Source organism: Perissodus microlepis, chromosome 2, assembly GCF_051167445.1.
Source record: "Perissodus microlepis isolate ML-2025 ecotype Zambia chromosome 2, ASM5116744v1, whole genome shotgun sequence".
Classification (NCBI taxonomy): Eukaryota; Metazoa; Chordata; class Actinopteri; order Cichliformes; family Cichlidae; genus Perissodus; species Perissodus microlepis.
Genome location: NC_140462.1, coordinates 3,142,941 through 3,157,564, shown reverse-complemented (window position 1 = coordinate 3,157,564; position 14,624 = coordinate 3,142,941). Strand labels below are relative to the sequence as shown.

General features: G+C 39.6%; 1 protein-coding gene across 3 annotated transcripts in view; it reads right to left on the bottom strand.

Annotated features, from left to right (window-relative positions):
- Window positions 1–1,289: 1,289 nt before the first annotated feature.
- The window catches only part of gabra2b (gamma-aminobutyric acid type A receptor subunit alpha2b), a 37,051-nt gene continuing 23,716 nt past the window's right edge, over window positions 1,290–14,624 (bottom strand). For all 3 annotated transcript variants that reach the window (XM_084940388.1, XM_084940385.1, XM_084940392.1), the window contains 3 exons: window positions 7,847–7,999; window positions 7,094–7,296; window positions 1,290–4,363 (listed from right to left, as the gene is read on the bottom strand). In XM_084940388.1, the coding sequence (XP_084796514.1) occupies window positions 4,055–4,363; window positions 7,094–7,296; window positions 7,847–7,999 (665 nt within the window). In that variant the 3' untranslated portion in view covers window positions 1,290–4,054. The remainder of the gene's footprint in view (window positions 4,364–7,093; window positions 7,297–7,846; window positions 8,000–14,624) is intronic.

Genomic DNA, 14,624 nt, shown 5'->3' with positions numbered 1-14,624 from the left:
ATAAATGAAGACAGAAAACTAAACAGTAGTCACGTTTATAGTTTTACTTTAGTTGGGCTAGCTGGTATATAATGATGTGCTACATTGTGGCTAGCTATACGGCTATGGTTAGCATAATATAAACACAGTGAAGCTGGAGGATGAACGCTAACTTAAGGGTTCCCAGTGGTTAGGGACAACCATGCTGTAAAAGGACCAAACTTCAGTCAGGAGAACAACTGAGATAATCCATCCACAATACGAGGTTAGTCATTCATATACTGCTGCATGGGCTGGGCTGTAGTTACATCGTAAGGTTTTAAAAACTGAGCTTTAAAATGAACAGTGGTAATAAAAACCGAGAGAGGCCGACAGTGATCACTGACTGTTTTTAGGGGCTTGTTGAGATCAAATAGAACAAGATACAAAGCATTAAAACATGTTAAAAACACAACAGCCTTAATAAACACAGAGTAGTTTGGACCCGGAAGCAGGGCTCTTACGTCATCACTTAAAGACCGGATAAACATCATTACTGATCCCGAAAGATCACAACTTTAATGGCCACAATGTAAAAATAGTCTTTAAAAAGCAGCGTTTTCTATGCAGAATTTTGGCCCATTCTTTTTCTCAATGTTGCTTTAGTTCATTGAGTTTCTCTAAAGGTCCCACCACTGGGTTTCACTCAGATCGATGCTGCTTGGGATCATTTGCATGTTGTATGACCTTATTTGGGCAAAGCCTCTGCTGTGAGACAGATGGCCTCATAGTCAACTCAATATACATCAACATTTTTGCTAATTGTGGTGCTGTGCATTACAGCCAAGCATCTCCACTTTTGTTTTTCCAAAGAAGATTGTTCATTGTGCATTCAATTAGCAGCACCTGGCTGCTACTTACCATCTTAAATCCTATGGAAGCAGTATACTTAGCTTTTTGCAGTACTGAATAGAGTCCTGTGAAAACTTTAACATGACTGTGCAGGCTCAGGAATTAACTATATATGGTGGTTCGAAACTTGTGAAGGCGTTTTACAATCCACTGTTAATTTTAGCTCTTTAAATAGCAAGTTTAAAACTCACCAACACAGTGATTAAAAGTACCCAGAACTTATATAACAACACAAAAATAAATTGAACATTTGTACATCAGTAGACTTAAAGGTTGGAACTTAAAGGACTAACAAAAGTAGCCATCTTCAGTGTCTTTCTTTACTAAGCTCTTTACAGTTAAAAAGAAAAATAAGCAGCTACGCAGTTCATTCTCTTCATTTATGTTCTTGTCTCCAAAGTCAGGACAAAAACCAGATATAAAGAACTGAAATAATGTGTTTTATTAAAAAGTGCACTGAATCAAGCATCCACCTGGTGAACAATCCCTTTATCTGGAATGTTTAAGACTCTGTCAGGATGTTGGAGAAATATGAATTATAGCCAACGACATAATGAAAATAAATCATAAAAATCATAGATTTTGTCTCCATGCAAAGTTTGTTTCAACAAACAAATCAAGAGAAATTAAGTTAAAATACCCATGTGAAGAAAAAGTATATCACGTCATGGAAAAACTTACACCTTAGAGTATCATGTATGACTGCTGATATGGGGCTGAACATGACTTTTCTCACACAATATACAGTAGTCATGAGCAAAACAGGTTTAACAATACATTTTTCTCATTCTTGGAGTCCAGCATCCTCTTACTGTTCACAGATCAAAGGACATTTTTGCAGGATTTTAACCACCACCAAGATACTTCCCTAACTTTAAAGACTGAGTTACATGAGCATTTGGATTATACAAGAGCAATAAACCCATGAAATTATTCCGATTTTACCCCTGATTATAAATAGATGTACTAAACTAAAAGTAAAGTAATAAAGGCGTGAATAAATAAATACTCTGGTATTAGCTTGTTGGTGTTTCTGTGAAACAGTCTCCTGCCTATAACTGACATCTCATATATATATATTTTTTTAATGGAAGGACTCAGAAGAGACTAAAATAGAACAAAAAGGTGAGTAAGCATCCAACTTACATTTTAAAAAATGAATGTTCATGTTGTTTAGTTTCTGCTGGTGTGTAAATAGGCAAAGTGTTTGCTAGCATTATAGATTTATACTTCTGTGTTGAATCTCTGCAGAGCCTACAGCTAAAGCATGATTTAGACTTCCGCGGGAAATCGACGTCCTAACTTCCGTAGTTACCGGAAACTCCTTTTATCCCTACTCTGCAACCTTCCATGCCAGTCAAGTCATTGCGTTATGCAGCAACCTGACGTGTAGTTACATACATGGATTGCCATGTAGGGTTAAAACGGGGTTCCAAATATGCCGTAACTTACAAGGTTATGGAGCCTCACAAGGGACATTGGGGGAGGGGGGGCGCAAATGAAGATGTACTTTTGCGACATCCCACAAAAGCTTTGCGAAATCCAGAAGAAGTTTTTGATTTACATCCATGCACTTCCAGGCCAGTATGGAGTTCTTGAAAAGCGACGGAAGACACACCCACGGGAGAGATGTATAGAGTTTTATTTTGAGTTTGGGCTAAACTGTGATGTCATTAAATCAGAGCTTTATTTAAGAGAGAGACATCTGAAGAGAGTTCTTACTGTAAGGGAAAACACTCGTGGCAAGGCGTACCCTGACCTGGTGGCCTTGGTTACATTCATTAGCAACCACCTGCAGTGTTCTGGACAGCTTCACGGGTACTAATGGAAGTACGATAAATGCAGGGGAAAAAGTGTTTCTCGGGATCTTGCAAAACTTTTGTGGAAACTCTGGATTTCTCCAATGTTCCTTGCGGCTCTGACGCAGAAGTACAATTCACATGTTTGTCATTGCCAGCATTTACACTTGTGGCAGGGTGCCTGCGTTGCTCTGCAGTTTTGCTGCCAGAACACTAGTTGGACGTTCTTGAGCCGATTAGAGTCGAAAAGAAGACCAAGAATAGTTGTAGCAGGCTGCATTAACACAACACGTAATAGCAGTTCTAGGTAGGTCCACATCAGGCGCAAGTTCATAAAGGGTTTGCTGTTACAACATAACAACAGCGTATATTTAACACAGAAGCATAAATACCACTTAAAGCAACACTTCTGTCCGCTCTGTTTTATTTTTTGTGGGGTCATCTGCGCACCCTGATGGCCAGAGAAAATTATTTTTATGGGTAATCTTGAATTCTTCTGTTCCCCTTTGGAGATCTAAAACTAATCCGTTTATCTGCTGTTGTTGTAAATAAATGATTTTTTCTGGGGTATAGCTAGTTCTGAAGTTTTCCCATTTTTTACACAAATATTACACATGCACAACCTTTGGGAAATATGTCTTTTTAGTGTATCGTTTGTTTCTTTGGCGATATTGTCCTGTAATCCCAAATGGTACATCGAGCTGGCAGAACCACACATTCTCATTTCATATCTTTTTCTTTTCACAGCCTTTCAGGATCTGGGAGTGTTTCGATAATTTTGGAGATTTTTTCTTTCTTTCTTTCTTTTTTTATTGAAGCCCCATACCTGTAGTCAAAGATAATAAAACAAGCTTTAAACTGTAACAGTACTATACAAGTGTGTTTTTGCATTGGCTTGGAAATAAAGAAAAAGAGTTGAAAGACTCTTATATGAAGAAAGAAATCAAACGCTAGTCAGTCCCTTTCACTCGAGACAAAAATATATACTGTTATATCAAGAAAGTGGGCATTACAGCAGAATTCAACACACTGAGAAGTGATCCGAAATCAAACGTGATTCTTAGTGATTATGTGTTTACTCTTCATTGGATCTGTATGTACAGCAGCCACGTACTGAAACTGGAAACATACTTTGAAAGAAATATGCACTCTAATTAGAGTCATCGTACAATATATGTCACCATGAAACCATAAATATAAATATACATACACATTTACAAAAAGCCGGGCTCTTAAAAGTGCTGCAGACAGTGTAGAAAACAGGCGAAGATAGAGGGTCACACTGCAGTCCAGGGCTTCACTCTGCAAAGGTTTGTGTACATAGTTGCTGGAGGTATTTGATTCATTACTTAGACCCCAAACAAGAAGCTATCAAAACTGGTCTCTTAAACAGAGGGGACCATATTTGGTATAACGGGTTCTTTGTTTAAGTAGGTTGCCCAATAGACGAGGTTGAAGATGCCAAAGAGAACAGGAAACAAAATCCGTGACAACCTGTCAATTTTGCTGACACTGTTGAAGGTCTTCTTGCTTTCTTGGGCCTTGCCATCCGCTTTGGGCTTGTTTGGGTCCGTCGCTCCGCCTTTGGCGATGGTGGGAAGAGTGCTGGAATCCTTGGTCACGTTAGGCGCGTAGTTGGCTACTGCTACAGCGTAGGCGTTATTCTTCTTGACGATGGAGGCTCTCTCTTTCTTCTGTTGAGAGACCAAAAGGATTACCTGGAAAGGCAGCTTTACTTGTCACCATCTGCCCCTGAATTTCAAAATGCATTTACATGAAGAGAGCGGAAAGACCCCGGTAATGGATCGAGCACATTTTGCAAAGTCAGAATGAAGACCACTTTTATTTTATCCAGGGATGTTCAGTTTGTGGCAGACTTATCCATGAACAGGAGGTCTAAATACTGTCTTCCATCACCCATCTTATATCCCACCTCGTGGTGAAAATTAAAACTTTATGAGGAGACAGGAAAATTACATTACAGTTGCAATTTCAAATGAATGATGAAAGATTTCTTTCACTGCATTTTAATGACTTTTCTTCAAACCTAGCCCTCTGATAATCTGCATTCTCCCTTTCAGGTTAAAGGAAATGATGGTTCATTGCTTCATTAAGCAGCTCCAGAAAAAATTCCTTTTTTTGTCTTTCTATGCTACCCGTCGTGCTATATAAGATGAGCCTGCACTTATATGAGCCAGCAACTTTAATTACCACTCCTGTGGTAATTAATTGTTTAGCTAAGACAATCAAGTGCTTTTTATCTTTCTCGTTGTTTGCATGAAGGTATCGTTTCTGTTGAGATTTTGTGCTTTCTCACTGACCAGAACACGTCCTCTCTGTTTTTGTTTTCTCATTGCGTTGAAATGATTTTATGCAAGATTTGCTTTCATTTCCCCCCCAAAAAATAAATGTCTGGATGTGCCTGGATAAATGTTTATACCTAAATTTGATTTCTGGATTTTCCTTCTACCCCTGATATAATGTAAGGTCGTACAACATGTTTATCAGAGTTTGTACTCTTAGACAGATCGAGACTTTTCTGTGGTAGTTTGAGGGTTAAGCGCTCGGCTGAAGAGCAAGTCACTATGTAGTTAAATGAGACGAGTGGATTAATGGTACTTTATGTCACTGTCACCCTAGGCAGGGGTCAGCACCTCACTGTGGCTGCTGCAAAATATAAATGAAACTTTATGAAAAAAAACCCTAATATTACATCTGGCATCTGTCTGTCCGTCCACGTGTGTGGGTCTTTTTCTCCTGTTTGGTAGGAGGGGCTAAAATGGCTCTTTAGATGTTGAAGATTGCCGACCCCTGCCCTAGGGAAAACAATGGTTGGAGTCAGCGGCACAAGCAAAATTACAGTGGCTGTGTGCAATGATTTTGTGAGCCTCTTGGCTTTGAAATGGCTACTTCAAAGATGGGGACCAGGCCCCCAACCACTCACACTCAGTTCCCATCTTAAAAGACACTTTGGCACATCAAGACAGCAATAAGATGGAGTCAGTCTGCTATTAGTTTGCGACTTTCGGGGTTCAAGTTGGCAGTTACATGCAATCTGTGATAAAAAATTAACATTAACTAGTTACATTCAGTAGTTACTTGGACTCTTGGACTCTAAAAGTAAGTAGCTGATGTGAATTTCAGTTTAATGTGAATTTCTATATATGTAGATGGTAACAGATGCAAAGAAAGGCATTGCAGAGTTTTGCTAATTGGTGCAGACCAACACAGATTGATTGCAACATTTTGTCAATCTGTCTGCAATTATAAATTAGACAGCAATTACTTACAAACCTCCACCAATCTGTCTGAGAGTGACTGCAGTCAGTCTGAATCAGATGGTGATTGGCTGGAGACAGATTGCCTCTCACCAGATGACCCATACAATCAGAAATGGTTGCCCAAAGGTCGAAGGTGTTGCACATTCAACCTCTGGGGAATTGTAGTGAGGACTGCCCTAATGTATGGTTTGAAGACAGTGGCACTGACAAAAAGATGGGGGCCAAAATGCAGGTGACAGAGTTGAAGATATTGAAGATCCTGGGAGTGACCAGCATGGACACGATGAGAAATGAGCACAACAGCTCAGGCTGCAAGGAAGAAGTTCATGGAGAGCAAGCAGAGGGTTGGTGTGACAGTGGATGGACAGAGGATGTGAGGGATAGAGTGAGATGGAAGCAGATGATCCGCTGAACCCTGAAGGAAGCAGCCGAAAGAAAAAGAAAACACACAGACCCATCTTCTCATGACTAATAGAGCCTGTACTCGACAGACTGAATTTTAAAGAATAAAGACACACTGCTCAGAATATTAACCAGCTATTTTTGCCTATTCCTATTATTTCTGTGGAGGTAAGCCACATTTGTCACATCCCAACATTTACAAATTTAAATCCCTTATCACTTTATGTTCTTAAAACATTTCTGCCCCCTGTTGATATAGGGATTGTAATTTGAATGTATGGTTTTGCTCGACTAAATGCTATAAAGGGTAAAAAACTGATTTTGTGGAATGACTGAGGGCTTCATGTTGGACCAGAGTGTACGTGAAAGGGCTCTCTGTGATTAAAGCGTGTCAAAAGAATTACACATTATCTGACCATTGATGGGATTCACCTTTCCTAGGCTGAGTTTGGCACCTATTAGCACCAGGGGGGATGAACACCTGATTGCACTTATATTCTTTATCGATATGCTGAGCCTCAGAGTGAGTGATTTTATTATTAGTTCTCAGTAGCTGCAGCATTCTGGCTCCACTCTTGGAAGGTTAAAGAGGCCATTACTGCTGTTTCCCTTTGCTTCCAACAAATGCCTTCAAAGCTCTCTGAGCTCTCTGAGCACTGCCTCCTTCAGCATACAGTACAATGCTAATGAATTCTCTTTGAAGGCGGAGCCTGTCAGAGGATGCGCTTTCTTCTTCATTACCTTGTCAGTCACCACACTTTTTCCATCCCAAGCCCAGCCGCGCTTTGTGAAGTAATTGACAGTAGCAAATTCAATCAAAGCGGAGAAGACGAAGGCGTAGCACACGGCGATGAACCAGTCCATGGCAGTGGCGTAGGCGACCTTAGGCAGGGAGTTCCTTGCGCTGATACTCAAAGTTGTCATTGTGAGAACAGTAGTTACACCTGGAAACACACACAAGCAGATAGCCAATAATATGAGCTCTGGCAATGTTTATTAAGGTTTTTTTCTACTGTAATACACATTCTGCTACACAATACTTTAATGAAGCAGGGGAACCAAGTGAGGCATATGAAAAGAAAATCATTTTATTTTTTCTTATTTCGTATAACTTTTAATATTTCTTCTGGAGCTCAGGAGATTTGGTGTTTTTATTTCTTTCTGTGAGCTAACCAGTGCTGAGTCACTAATATTACTTTCACTTGGCTTACAGTCAGGTCAAGCAGTAGCGTAGCCAACTGGATTTAAAAGCAGTGGGGCCTGTAAGAACTGCCCCCACCCCCTTCTCTTTATCCCATTTTCTTTTGCACAGAATTTCCCATCAACTCCCAACAATTCCCTATATTCATCCTTCAAGCTTACAGTGTTAATTTTTGACAAAACTAGGGGAAGGTCTTACTGCCATTGCAGCACACGCATAAAATCCAGCATCTACAACAGTCAGCTCAAATTACACCGGTGCTAACAATCATCATGTATGTCATATATGCTTACCAAACACAGTCCTAGCTGGCACTGATTCTCTATTCAGCCAGAAAGACACTTGGGAAAGGATGACTGTCATGATGCATGGGAGGTAAGTCTGGATAACAAAGTAGCCAATCTTCCTCTTCAGATGGAATTCAGCTGTCATCACTGTATATTCACCTGCAGACGAGAATCAGGTTTAATTACATGATGCAAAGAATTCAGCTTCTTGATTCACTCTGATTTCTTGCCATCAAACATATACTCTTACTGGCCACTTTTTAAGTACATCGTTTCAACTCCTCATTCAACTTGGTGCATTTAGGCATCTAGACATAGTCAAGATGACTTGCTGATCATCAGAATGGGGAAGAAAGGTAAGTTAAGCGACTTTCATCTATTACTTTGGTTATTGGGTTATTATTCATAATGAAAACACTTTTCTTTAATCTATATATCTATCAGTGTAAAAACAGTAAAACCGGAGTGAGGGCCATGATGAATGAGTGTGTCCAGTGTTTTAACCCACACAACTGGAAACAATATCTTCTTACTCCAATTTAGCTATGCAAGTGCAAACCCACGCCTTCCTGTGCCTGTATATTTATGTAATTCACATTGTTAAAATATTATGTTTATATCTCAAGCTTTAAGACAACAAAGCAGTATTAAACATAGATTAACTGTCAGCAGTGCACAGTGGATATACAGTAATAATCCATCAACACATGCAAAAGTAGGCAGTAAGAGTTCCCGGCCACCGAGCAAAGCCTAATAGCTGACAAGGCGGTGAAACCGTGCCAATGCTGCAGTATCAGGCAGTCTTTCCAAACAGAAGATATCTCAAAGAGAAGCCAAGATTAGACATGGGAAGAAAAAGATGTGTTACCAATGGCAACAGAACAGAGAAACATAGCTCATTTGCTATGATTTTGAAATGAAGGCCTTGATATACGCTGCCACTTGGCAAGAGGAAAGTCTTTTTCAGCAGTGGGAAGGAGGGGGTAGAAGGGATGTCAATTCCACAGAATAATCCCCAAAGATGTTTTTTTTGTAATATTCCCTCTCTTTCTTTAATAGCACTGTAGCTGTGCTGCTTGTGTTTCTAGCAGTTACGTGAAGACTTATTCTGTCTTTGACACAGGCATACATGCTAGCACAGGAATTTGGAGGAATCGAGTGCACTGTCAGTACTCTCTATGGAGCACTGTATCTTCTGTAATTTAATTTGCATGCCGGTCCGGTGCATGTGTTGTGGAATGGGGGAAGGGGATGTACAAGCAAGGATATGGATGCTGATGAGTCTTCTCTGGAAAAGCTTGGGATCGCTTCACTTAGAGGGGAGACAATTATAGCATGAAGATAGTAATCCTGTCATGTTGCCCACTGAAGCACAAAACAAGTGTAGGAAACAAGGTTCCCTTCTAAATGGATGAGAACGCCTCAGTCTCTGGGAACGTGCTATACAAAGGAAACTGAAGGAATATGTGTTATTTGGAAATGCTATAGAAATACTATTCAAACAACTGATGCTATACATTCATCATGTTGGTCAGACTGAATGGTTTTCCAGGCAAGGATAACATTTTGATAACATTTTATAATTCGGCCCACGACTAAGGCTGTAATTCCCCTGTAACTGAAAGGAATTTCAGTATTTTTTTATTACAAGATGCGATTATAGTTACCTACAATTAGATAAGTACAATAGAATAAAGGGATAGCAAATGATGTTATTACAGGAAATAAAGAAATAATTAAACTGTAGGTGCAGCGTAAATAAAAAAAAATTCAGTGTAAGAAATGAGTAATGGGAAATATTGTTTGTTTTTCTGCAAAATTACCATGAAATGACACAATGTACAGAAACAGTACATTATTGGCCAAATACTTCTGACTGACATATTTTTACCCAGTGAGCATATCCTGGATATTCTCCCTTTTCTGACTCTAATAATAACCTTAAAATTAGCCTACTGTATTTGTCGGACCATAAGGCGCATTAAGCGAAACAACTTTACTCAACTCATTCTTCTTGCTTCCTCCACTTCCCTACAATTGATTCATTAATGCTGAATTCTCTGGCAGCTGCTCTATTCCCATGTTGTTGCAGTATATTAATGACTAACCTCGTATTGTGGATGGATTATCTCAGTTGTTCTCCTGACTGAAGTTTGGTCCTTTTACAGCATCCTGCCATGCGATTGCGTTTGTCTCTAACCATCGGGAACCTTCACGTTAACTTTTATTGAGTGGAAAAAAATTAGCGTTCATCCTCCAGCTTCACTGTGTTTATGTTATGCTAACATAGCTGTGACGCTAGTGATCACGTAGCACATCCAGTGTTGCCAACTTATATTTAGCGAGTTTTCAGACCCCCTTAGCGACTACAAATCTGGTGACTTTTTCTGGTGTTATTGGAGACTTATTTATGACGACTTTTTGACATGAAAGCAAGTATGCTCCTACTCTCAACAAGCAGCGGTTGCTGCCGTGGGCACCTCACCCGTGCCAAAGCGCTCACAGGCGGAGGATAGTCCTCCCCCCGCTGCTATCAGGGCAGCAGATGTTCACACCTGTGCGTCCAAACTGCAAATGAATCGCACATGAGCGAAGCCGCTGCTCCCGCACTGACTGTAACGCAGTCAGTTCTTCTTTTACTCTTATGCTGTTTTGTGGATCACAAGGTTTAAAACTACTTATAAGCACACACACACAAAGTAACTCCACCAGAGTGCCTATTTTGTCCAAGCCTGGATGAAGGAGCAGGGTTGGAATTGTGACATTAAAAAAAACAATAATTGCTAAAAGAAATTTAATTTGTAGTTCTAAATAAGCTCTAAATGCATTTAGGACGTTTTTTACTCACTTCATGTCTCTTCCACGATGTTATTTCTCTCTCCAACAATGTAGGTTACAATTACATTAGCATGACCAATTATGCAAATTAGGCGATGATGTCATTTAGCGACTTCTAGCGACTTTTAGGACAACCAATAGCGATTTTCGTTACTGAGGAGTTGGCAACACATCAGCACATCATTATATACCAGCTAGCCCAACTTCAGTAACGCTACAAACGTCACTGCTGTTTAGTTTTCTGTCTTCATTTATGTCGGAAGTGATAACAGAGCTGTACGTTTTAATTCGTTTCAGAAATCTCTCAGTCAGAATATGCTATATCAGCAGTCCCCAACCCCCGGGCCTCGGACCGGTACCGGTCCGTGAGTCGTTTGGTACCGGGCCGCGAGAGTAGAGGCTCAGGTGTGAAATGTATGGTTTTCAGGGTTTTTATCGGTTTTCAGTGTTATTTTGTTATCGTTTTGATCGTTAACTCGGTTTCCCTGGGTCTTTTCACGTGTGTTATGAATAATTTTTTTTTTCGGTACCGGTACTAGTTTTATTTTGTTGTATTCATCCGCGACACCTTAAAGGCCGGTCCGTGAAAATATTGTCGGGCATAAACTGGTCCGTGGCGTAAAAAAGGTTGGGGACCGCTGTGCTATATCATGTTTAACTCCTTTAAATTTAATAAATTCTGTTTTCACGGATACCTGGTTGTTAAACTTAATTTTTACACCTGGTAAAGCAGCAGTTTTTACCTCTCAGTGATGTCGTAGTGTTCGTTTGACTTTGGGACCTGAAGCTGACGGAGTTTTGGACCCAGATTACTCAGCGAGGCTCCTGACTACGGTAATATCTCCGACAATCCATCAAGCGGTGCGGATTCATAGCTTACCAAAGTCGTACTAAAACATTTTTTGACAGATTTTTGAGCGCCAAAATCGGTTCGAGGTCAGTAAGCACAACCAGAATTCATAAATAAAGCGCACTGGATTATACGGCGCATTGTCGATTTTTGAGAAAATTAAAGGATTTTAAGTGCGCCTTATATTACAAAACATTCCTATCAGTATGACCTGAATACAGAGACTGAACTCATGAAGTCAACGGAAAATTGATTAAAGGGGTCAGCAACAAGGCCATACACTTTCATACAAGCTTTTTACAACAAGAGGAGTCACACAATGATGGGAATTTTTTGCCTTCAGGAGGATCCCTAGCATTATTAGTGTCCCTTTGACTACCTAGCTAAGCTAGATAGCCAGCATTAGCTACTAATATGTCTGCTCTATTTTGTTCTCCAAATATTGTCACTCGCCAAAATAAAATATGCTGAGCCTCAAAACTAACACTTTTTAAAAACCACAGTTTTACTCTTATTTTTTCTTTGTTCGACAGCAGCAGTTACAGATAACACGGGAGGCGTGATGAGGGAGCGGGGTAGTACAGTAAATCAAAACCCAAGCATGCCACATTAAGGTATGAGCTCCTGTACGTGGGATGCATGCTCTAACTAGTGAGTTACAAGGCGTCTCACAATGCTACTGATTTAGTAGTGTTTTTGACAGCTGTATGCCTGCAGCTGGTATCAGCAGAGAAGCCACCATAAACTAAAAGCTGCCCAGCAACAAACCAACAAAATGATGAAGTTAGCAGCTTGCTAATGAATATAGTGGAGTATTTAGCAGCTAAAGAGCCAGAAGTACCCCCAGGAGACCCTTAAGAGCTAAGAGTATGTGATTTGCTAAATGTACAGAAACAACTCTAAATGAATGCTGTTTTTAATCAGTACTGGCTGGATGTGTGGGGGAAGGGGAAAGCATTTTAGGCATTTTAACAAACAAGAAAAAACACTTTAGTTAAGCTGTCCTTTAGTAGTACAATACTTTCCACACTGTGTGTGAAGTAAAGCATCACTACATTCAGCTCTGCTCAGGCTTGGATTTTTATGAATAATGCATTCAACAAAAAGATGTTCCTGAGACAACAAACATATATTTTGAATTGTGAGATTCTTCTAACAGTGTCTTGGTATGTTCACAGGCTTATGCAAGATGTCCGTCCCTGTAAAGCCAGAGAGTGCATTAGTTCGTGCCAAATGACCTAGTTTGCAAGTACGCTACACCACACACTGACACACTAGTAATGAATGATTAATTTAAAGTCAGCCAATCAGATAATGTGGAGTGACTAGCTAAACAAGAGAAACAGCCACTGGCAGGCGTTCTGCCTTCCACCAAGGCATCAAACACCATTTAACCTATATAGGAAAATTTAGTCCATGTAAGGGTATTCTTACATAATAAAACTGCAGAAGGGATTCCCTTGATGGGGGATTTCAGTCACTGGGGAAATACTGTGTACTGGTAATTGATACCTAAAGGGAACATTGGTGGAACACTCAGGGATGCAGTAGCATGCACATATTCATTCTCCAGTGTAACTTCAAACTAAAACCCAACATTGCAGCTATAATTTCAGCCTGTATTTAAATTCACAGCTGACTACTTAAAAAGAGAAAGAAAGAAAGAAAAACCTAGTCCTTTTTTAGTTCTATTAAAAGCAGAACGATCACACATATTTCAGTAAATATGGTCTTAGACTTTGATACAAGAACACAGGTTTAGATCTTGTGTTTTTCCTTCAATACTTTCACCTACTCTATCCTGAAATACATCGAAGCTCCAGCATGAAAAAGTTCCAGAAATGAAAAAAGTAGAACATCTTGTGAGAAAAGAGGGACTCACTCTCCACGCTCAGGCTCATACAAAAGACATCCAACTCCACAGCAAAGCTTTGTAAACCACCCACTCTTTCCTTAAGTGTACCTTCAAAGTCTGCAGGCGATAACCCTCAGGTCAGTATCCTCCACAGGAGCAAATTTCTCAAACTCTTGCATGATCATCAAATGTAACTCATTCTTTACATTTGTGATAATCCATCCCAGGCATTATTCACATTTCCACTCTGATCTCACTTTCTTCCCTGAGAGGTTCAACAGTGCTTTTCCCCCTTTTTAGCTAATTTAGCCCCTGCTAGGGCTGATACATTTTCAAAGGAAGTTTCAGCGTTCTTTAAACTGATTAATCCAAACTGACAATACTTTATCTTTAAATAGCCAGAATCAATCAGTCCATGTACAAACAATACAGATTTAAAAGATGGTGGGGGGGACGACGACGTCAGTCTTCCAGCAATTACAGCCTACTTTCCCATTCTCACCACTATAATCACCGTGACTTCTATCATCATCTTGCAAAAGCTGCATATCCAGAAAGGTTTCTTCTGTCAGGTTTTCCTCAGAAGTAGTATTACTAAAATTAGATCAGTGCTGTCACTCAGCGACAGCGAGTATATTGGATGCTTTCAGATCTCTTATCCTCTACAATTTACTTGACCTACACCACAGATGCTGCTCTGCTAAATGCTGTAGAAAGTACATTCAGCAATTCTAATTGGTTGGGTAAACTTATTATTTTAGGTGTAAAGTAGCTTTTAAGGCTAATCAAGACTTTTCTATCATGTCAGTGGACATGCCTCTGTAACTATGCAACATTAAATTTGACAGCAAACTTGTGGTTCCCAATGTTTCTTATAATAACCCAGTATGTTATTTCACTTTTTACATTTATGCCACTGTAATACTACTGCCACTGTACACTACTAAAAATTATAAAATTGTAGCCACCATTATATAAATAAAATTAGTACCAGATAGGACTAACTTTAAAAGTAAAATTATGTATAATTTATAAAACAGTGAAAAGAAATCGGTCAGTAAGACGAGAAGATGCTATAATAAAGCCAGTCCATCACTTGTTAAGCATCTATTTTTTTACTTTTATTATACTTTTCTCACTCTTCTTTAAACGTTGCTTGTTAAGCCCTTTGTGACTTGTGTTTGGAATAGTGCTATATAGGTACTTTTTGATTAGTTTGCGCTCATGCGACCATGGCAACA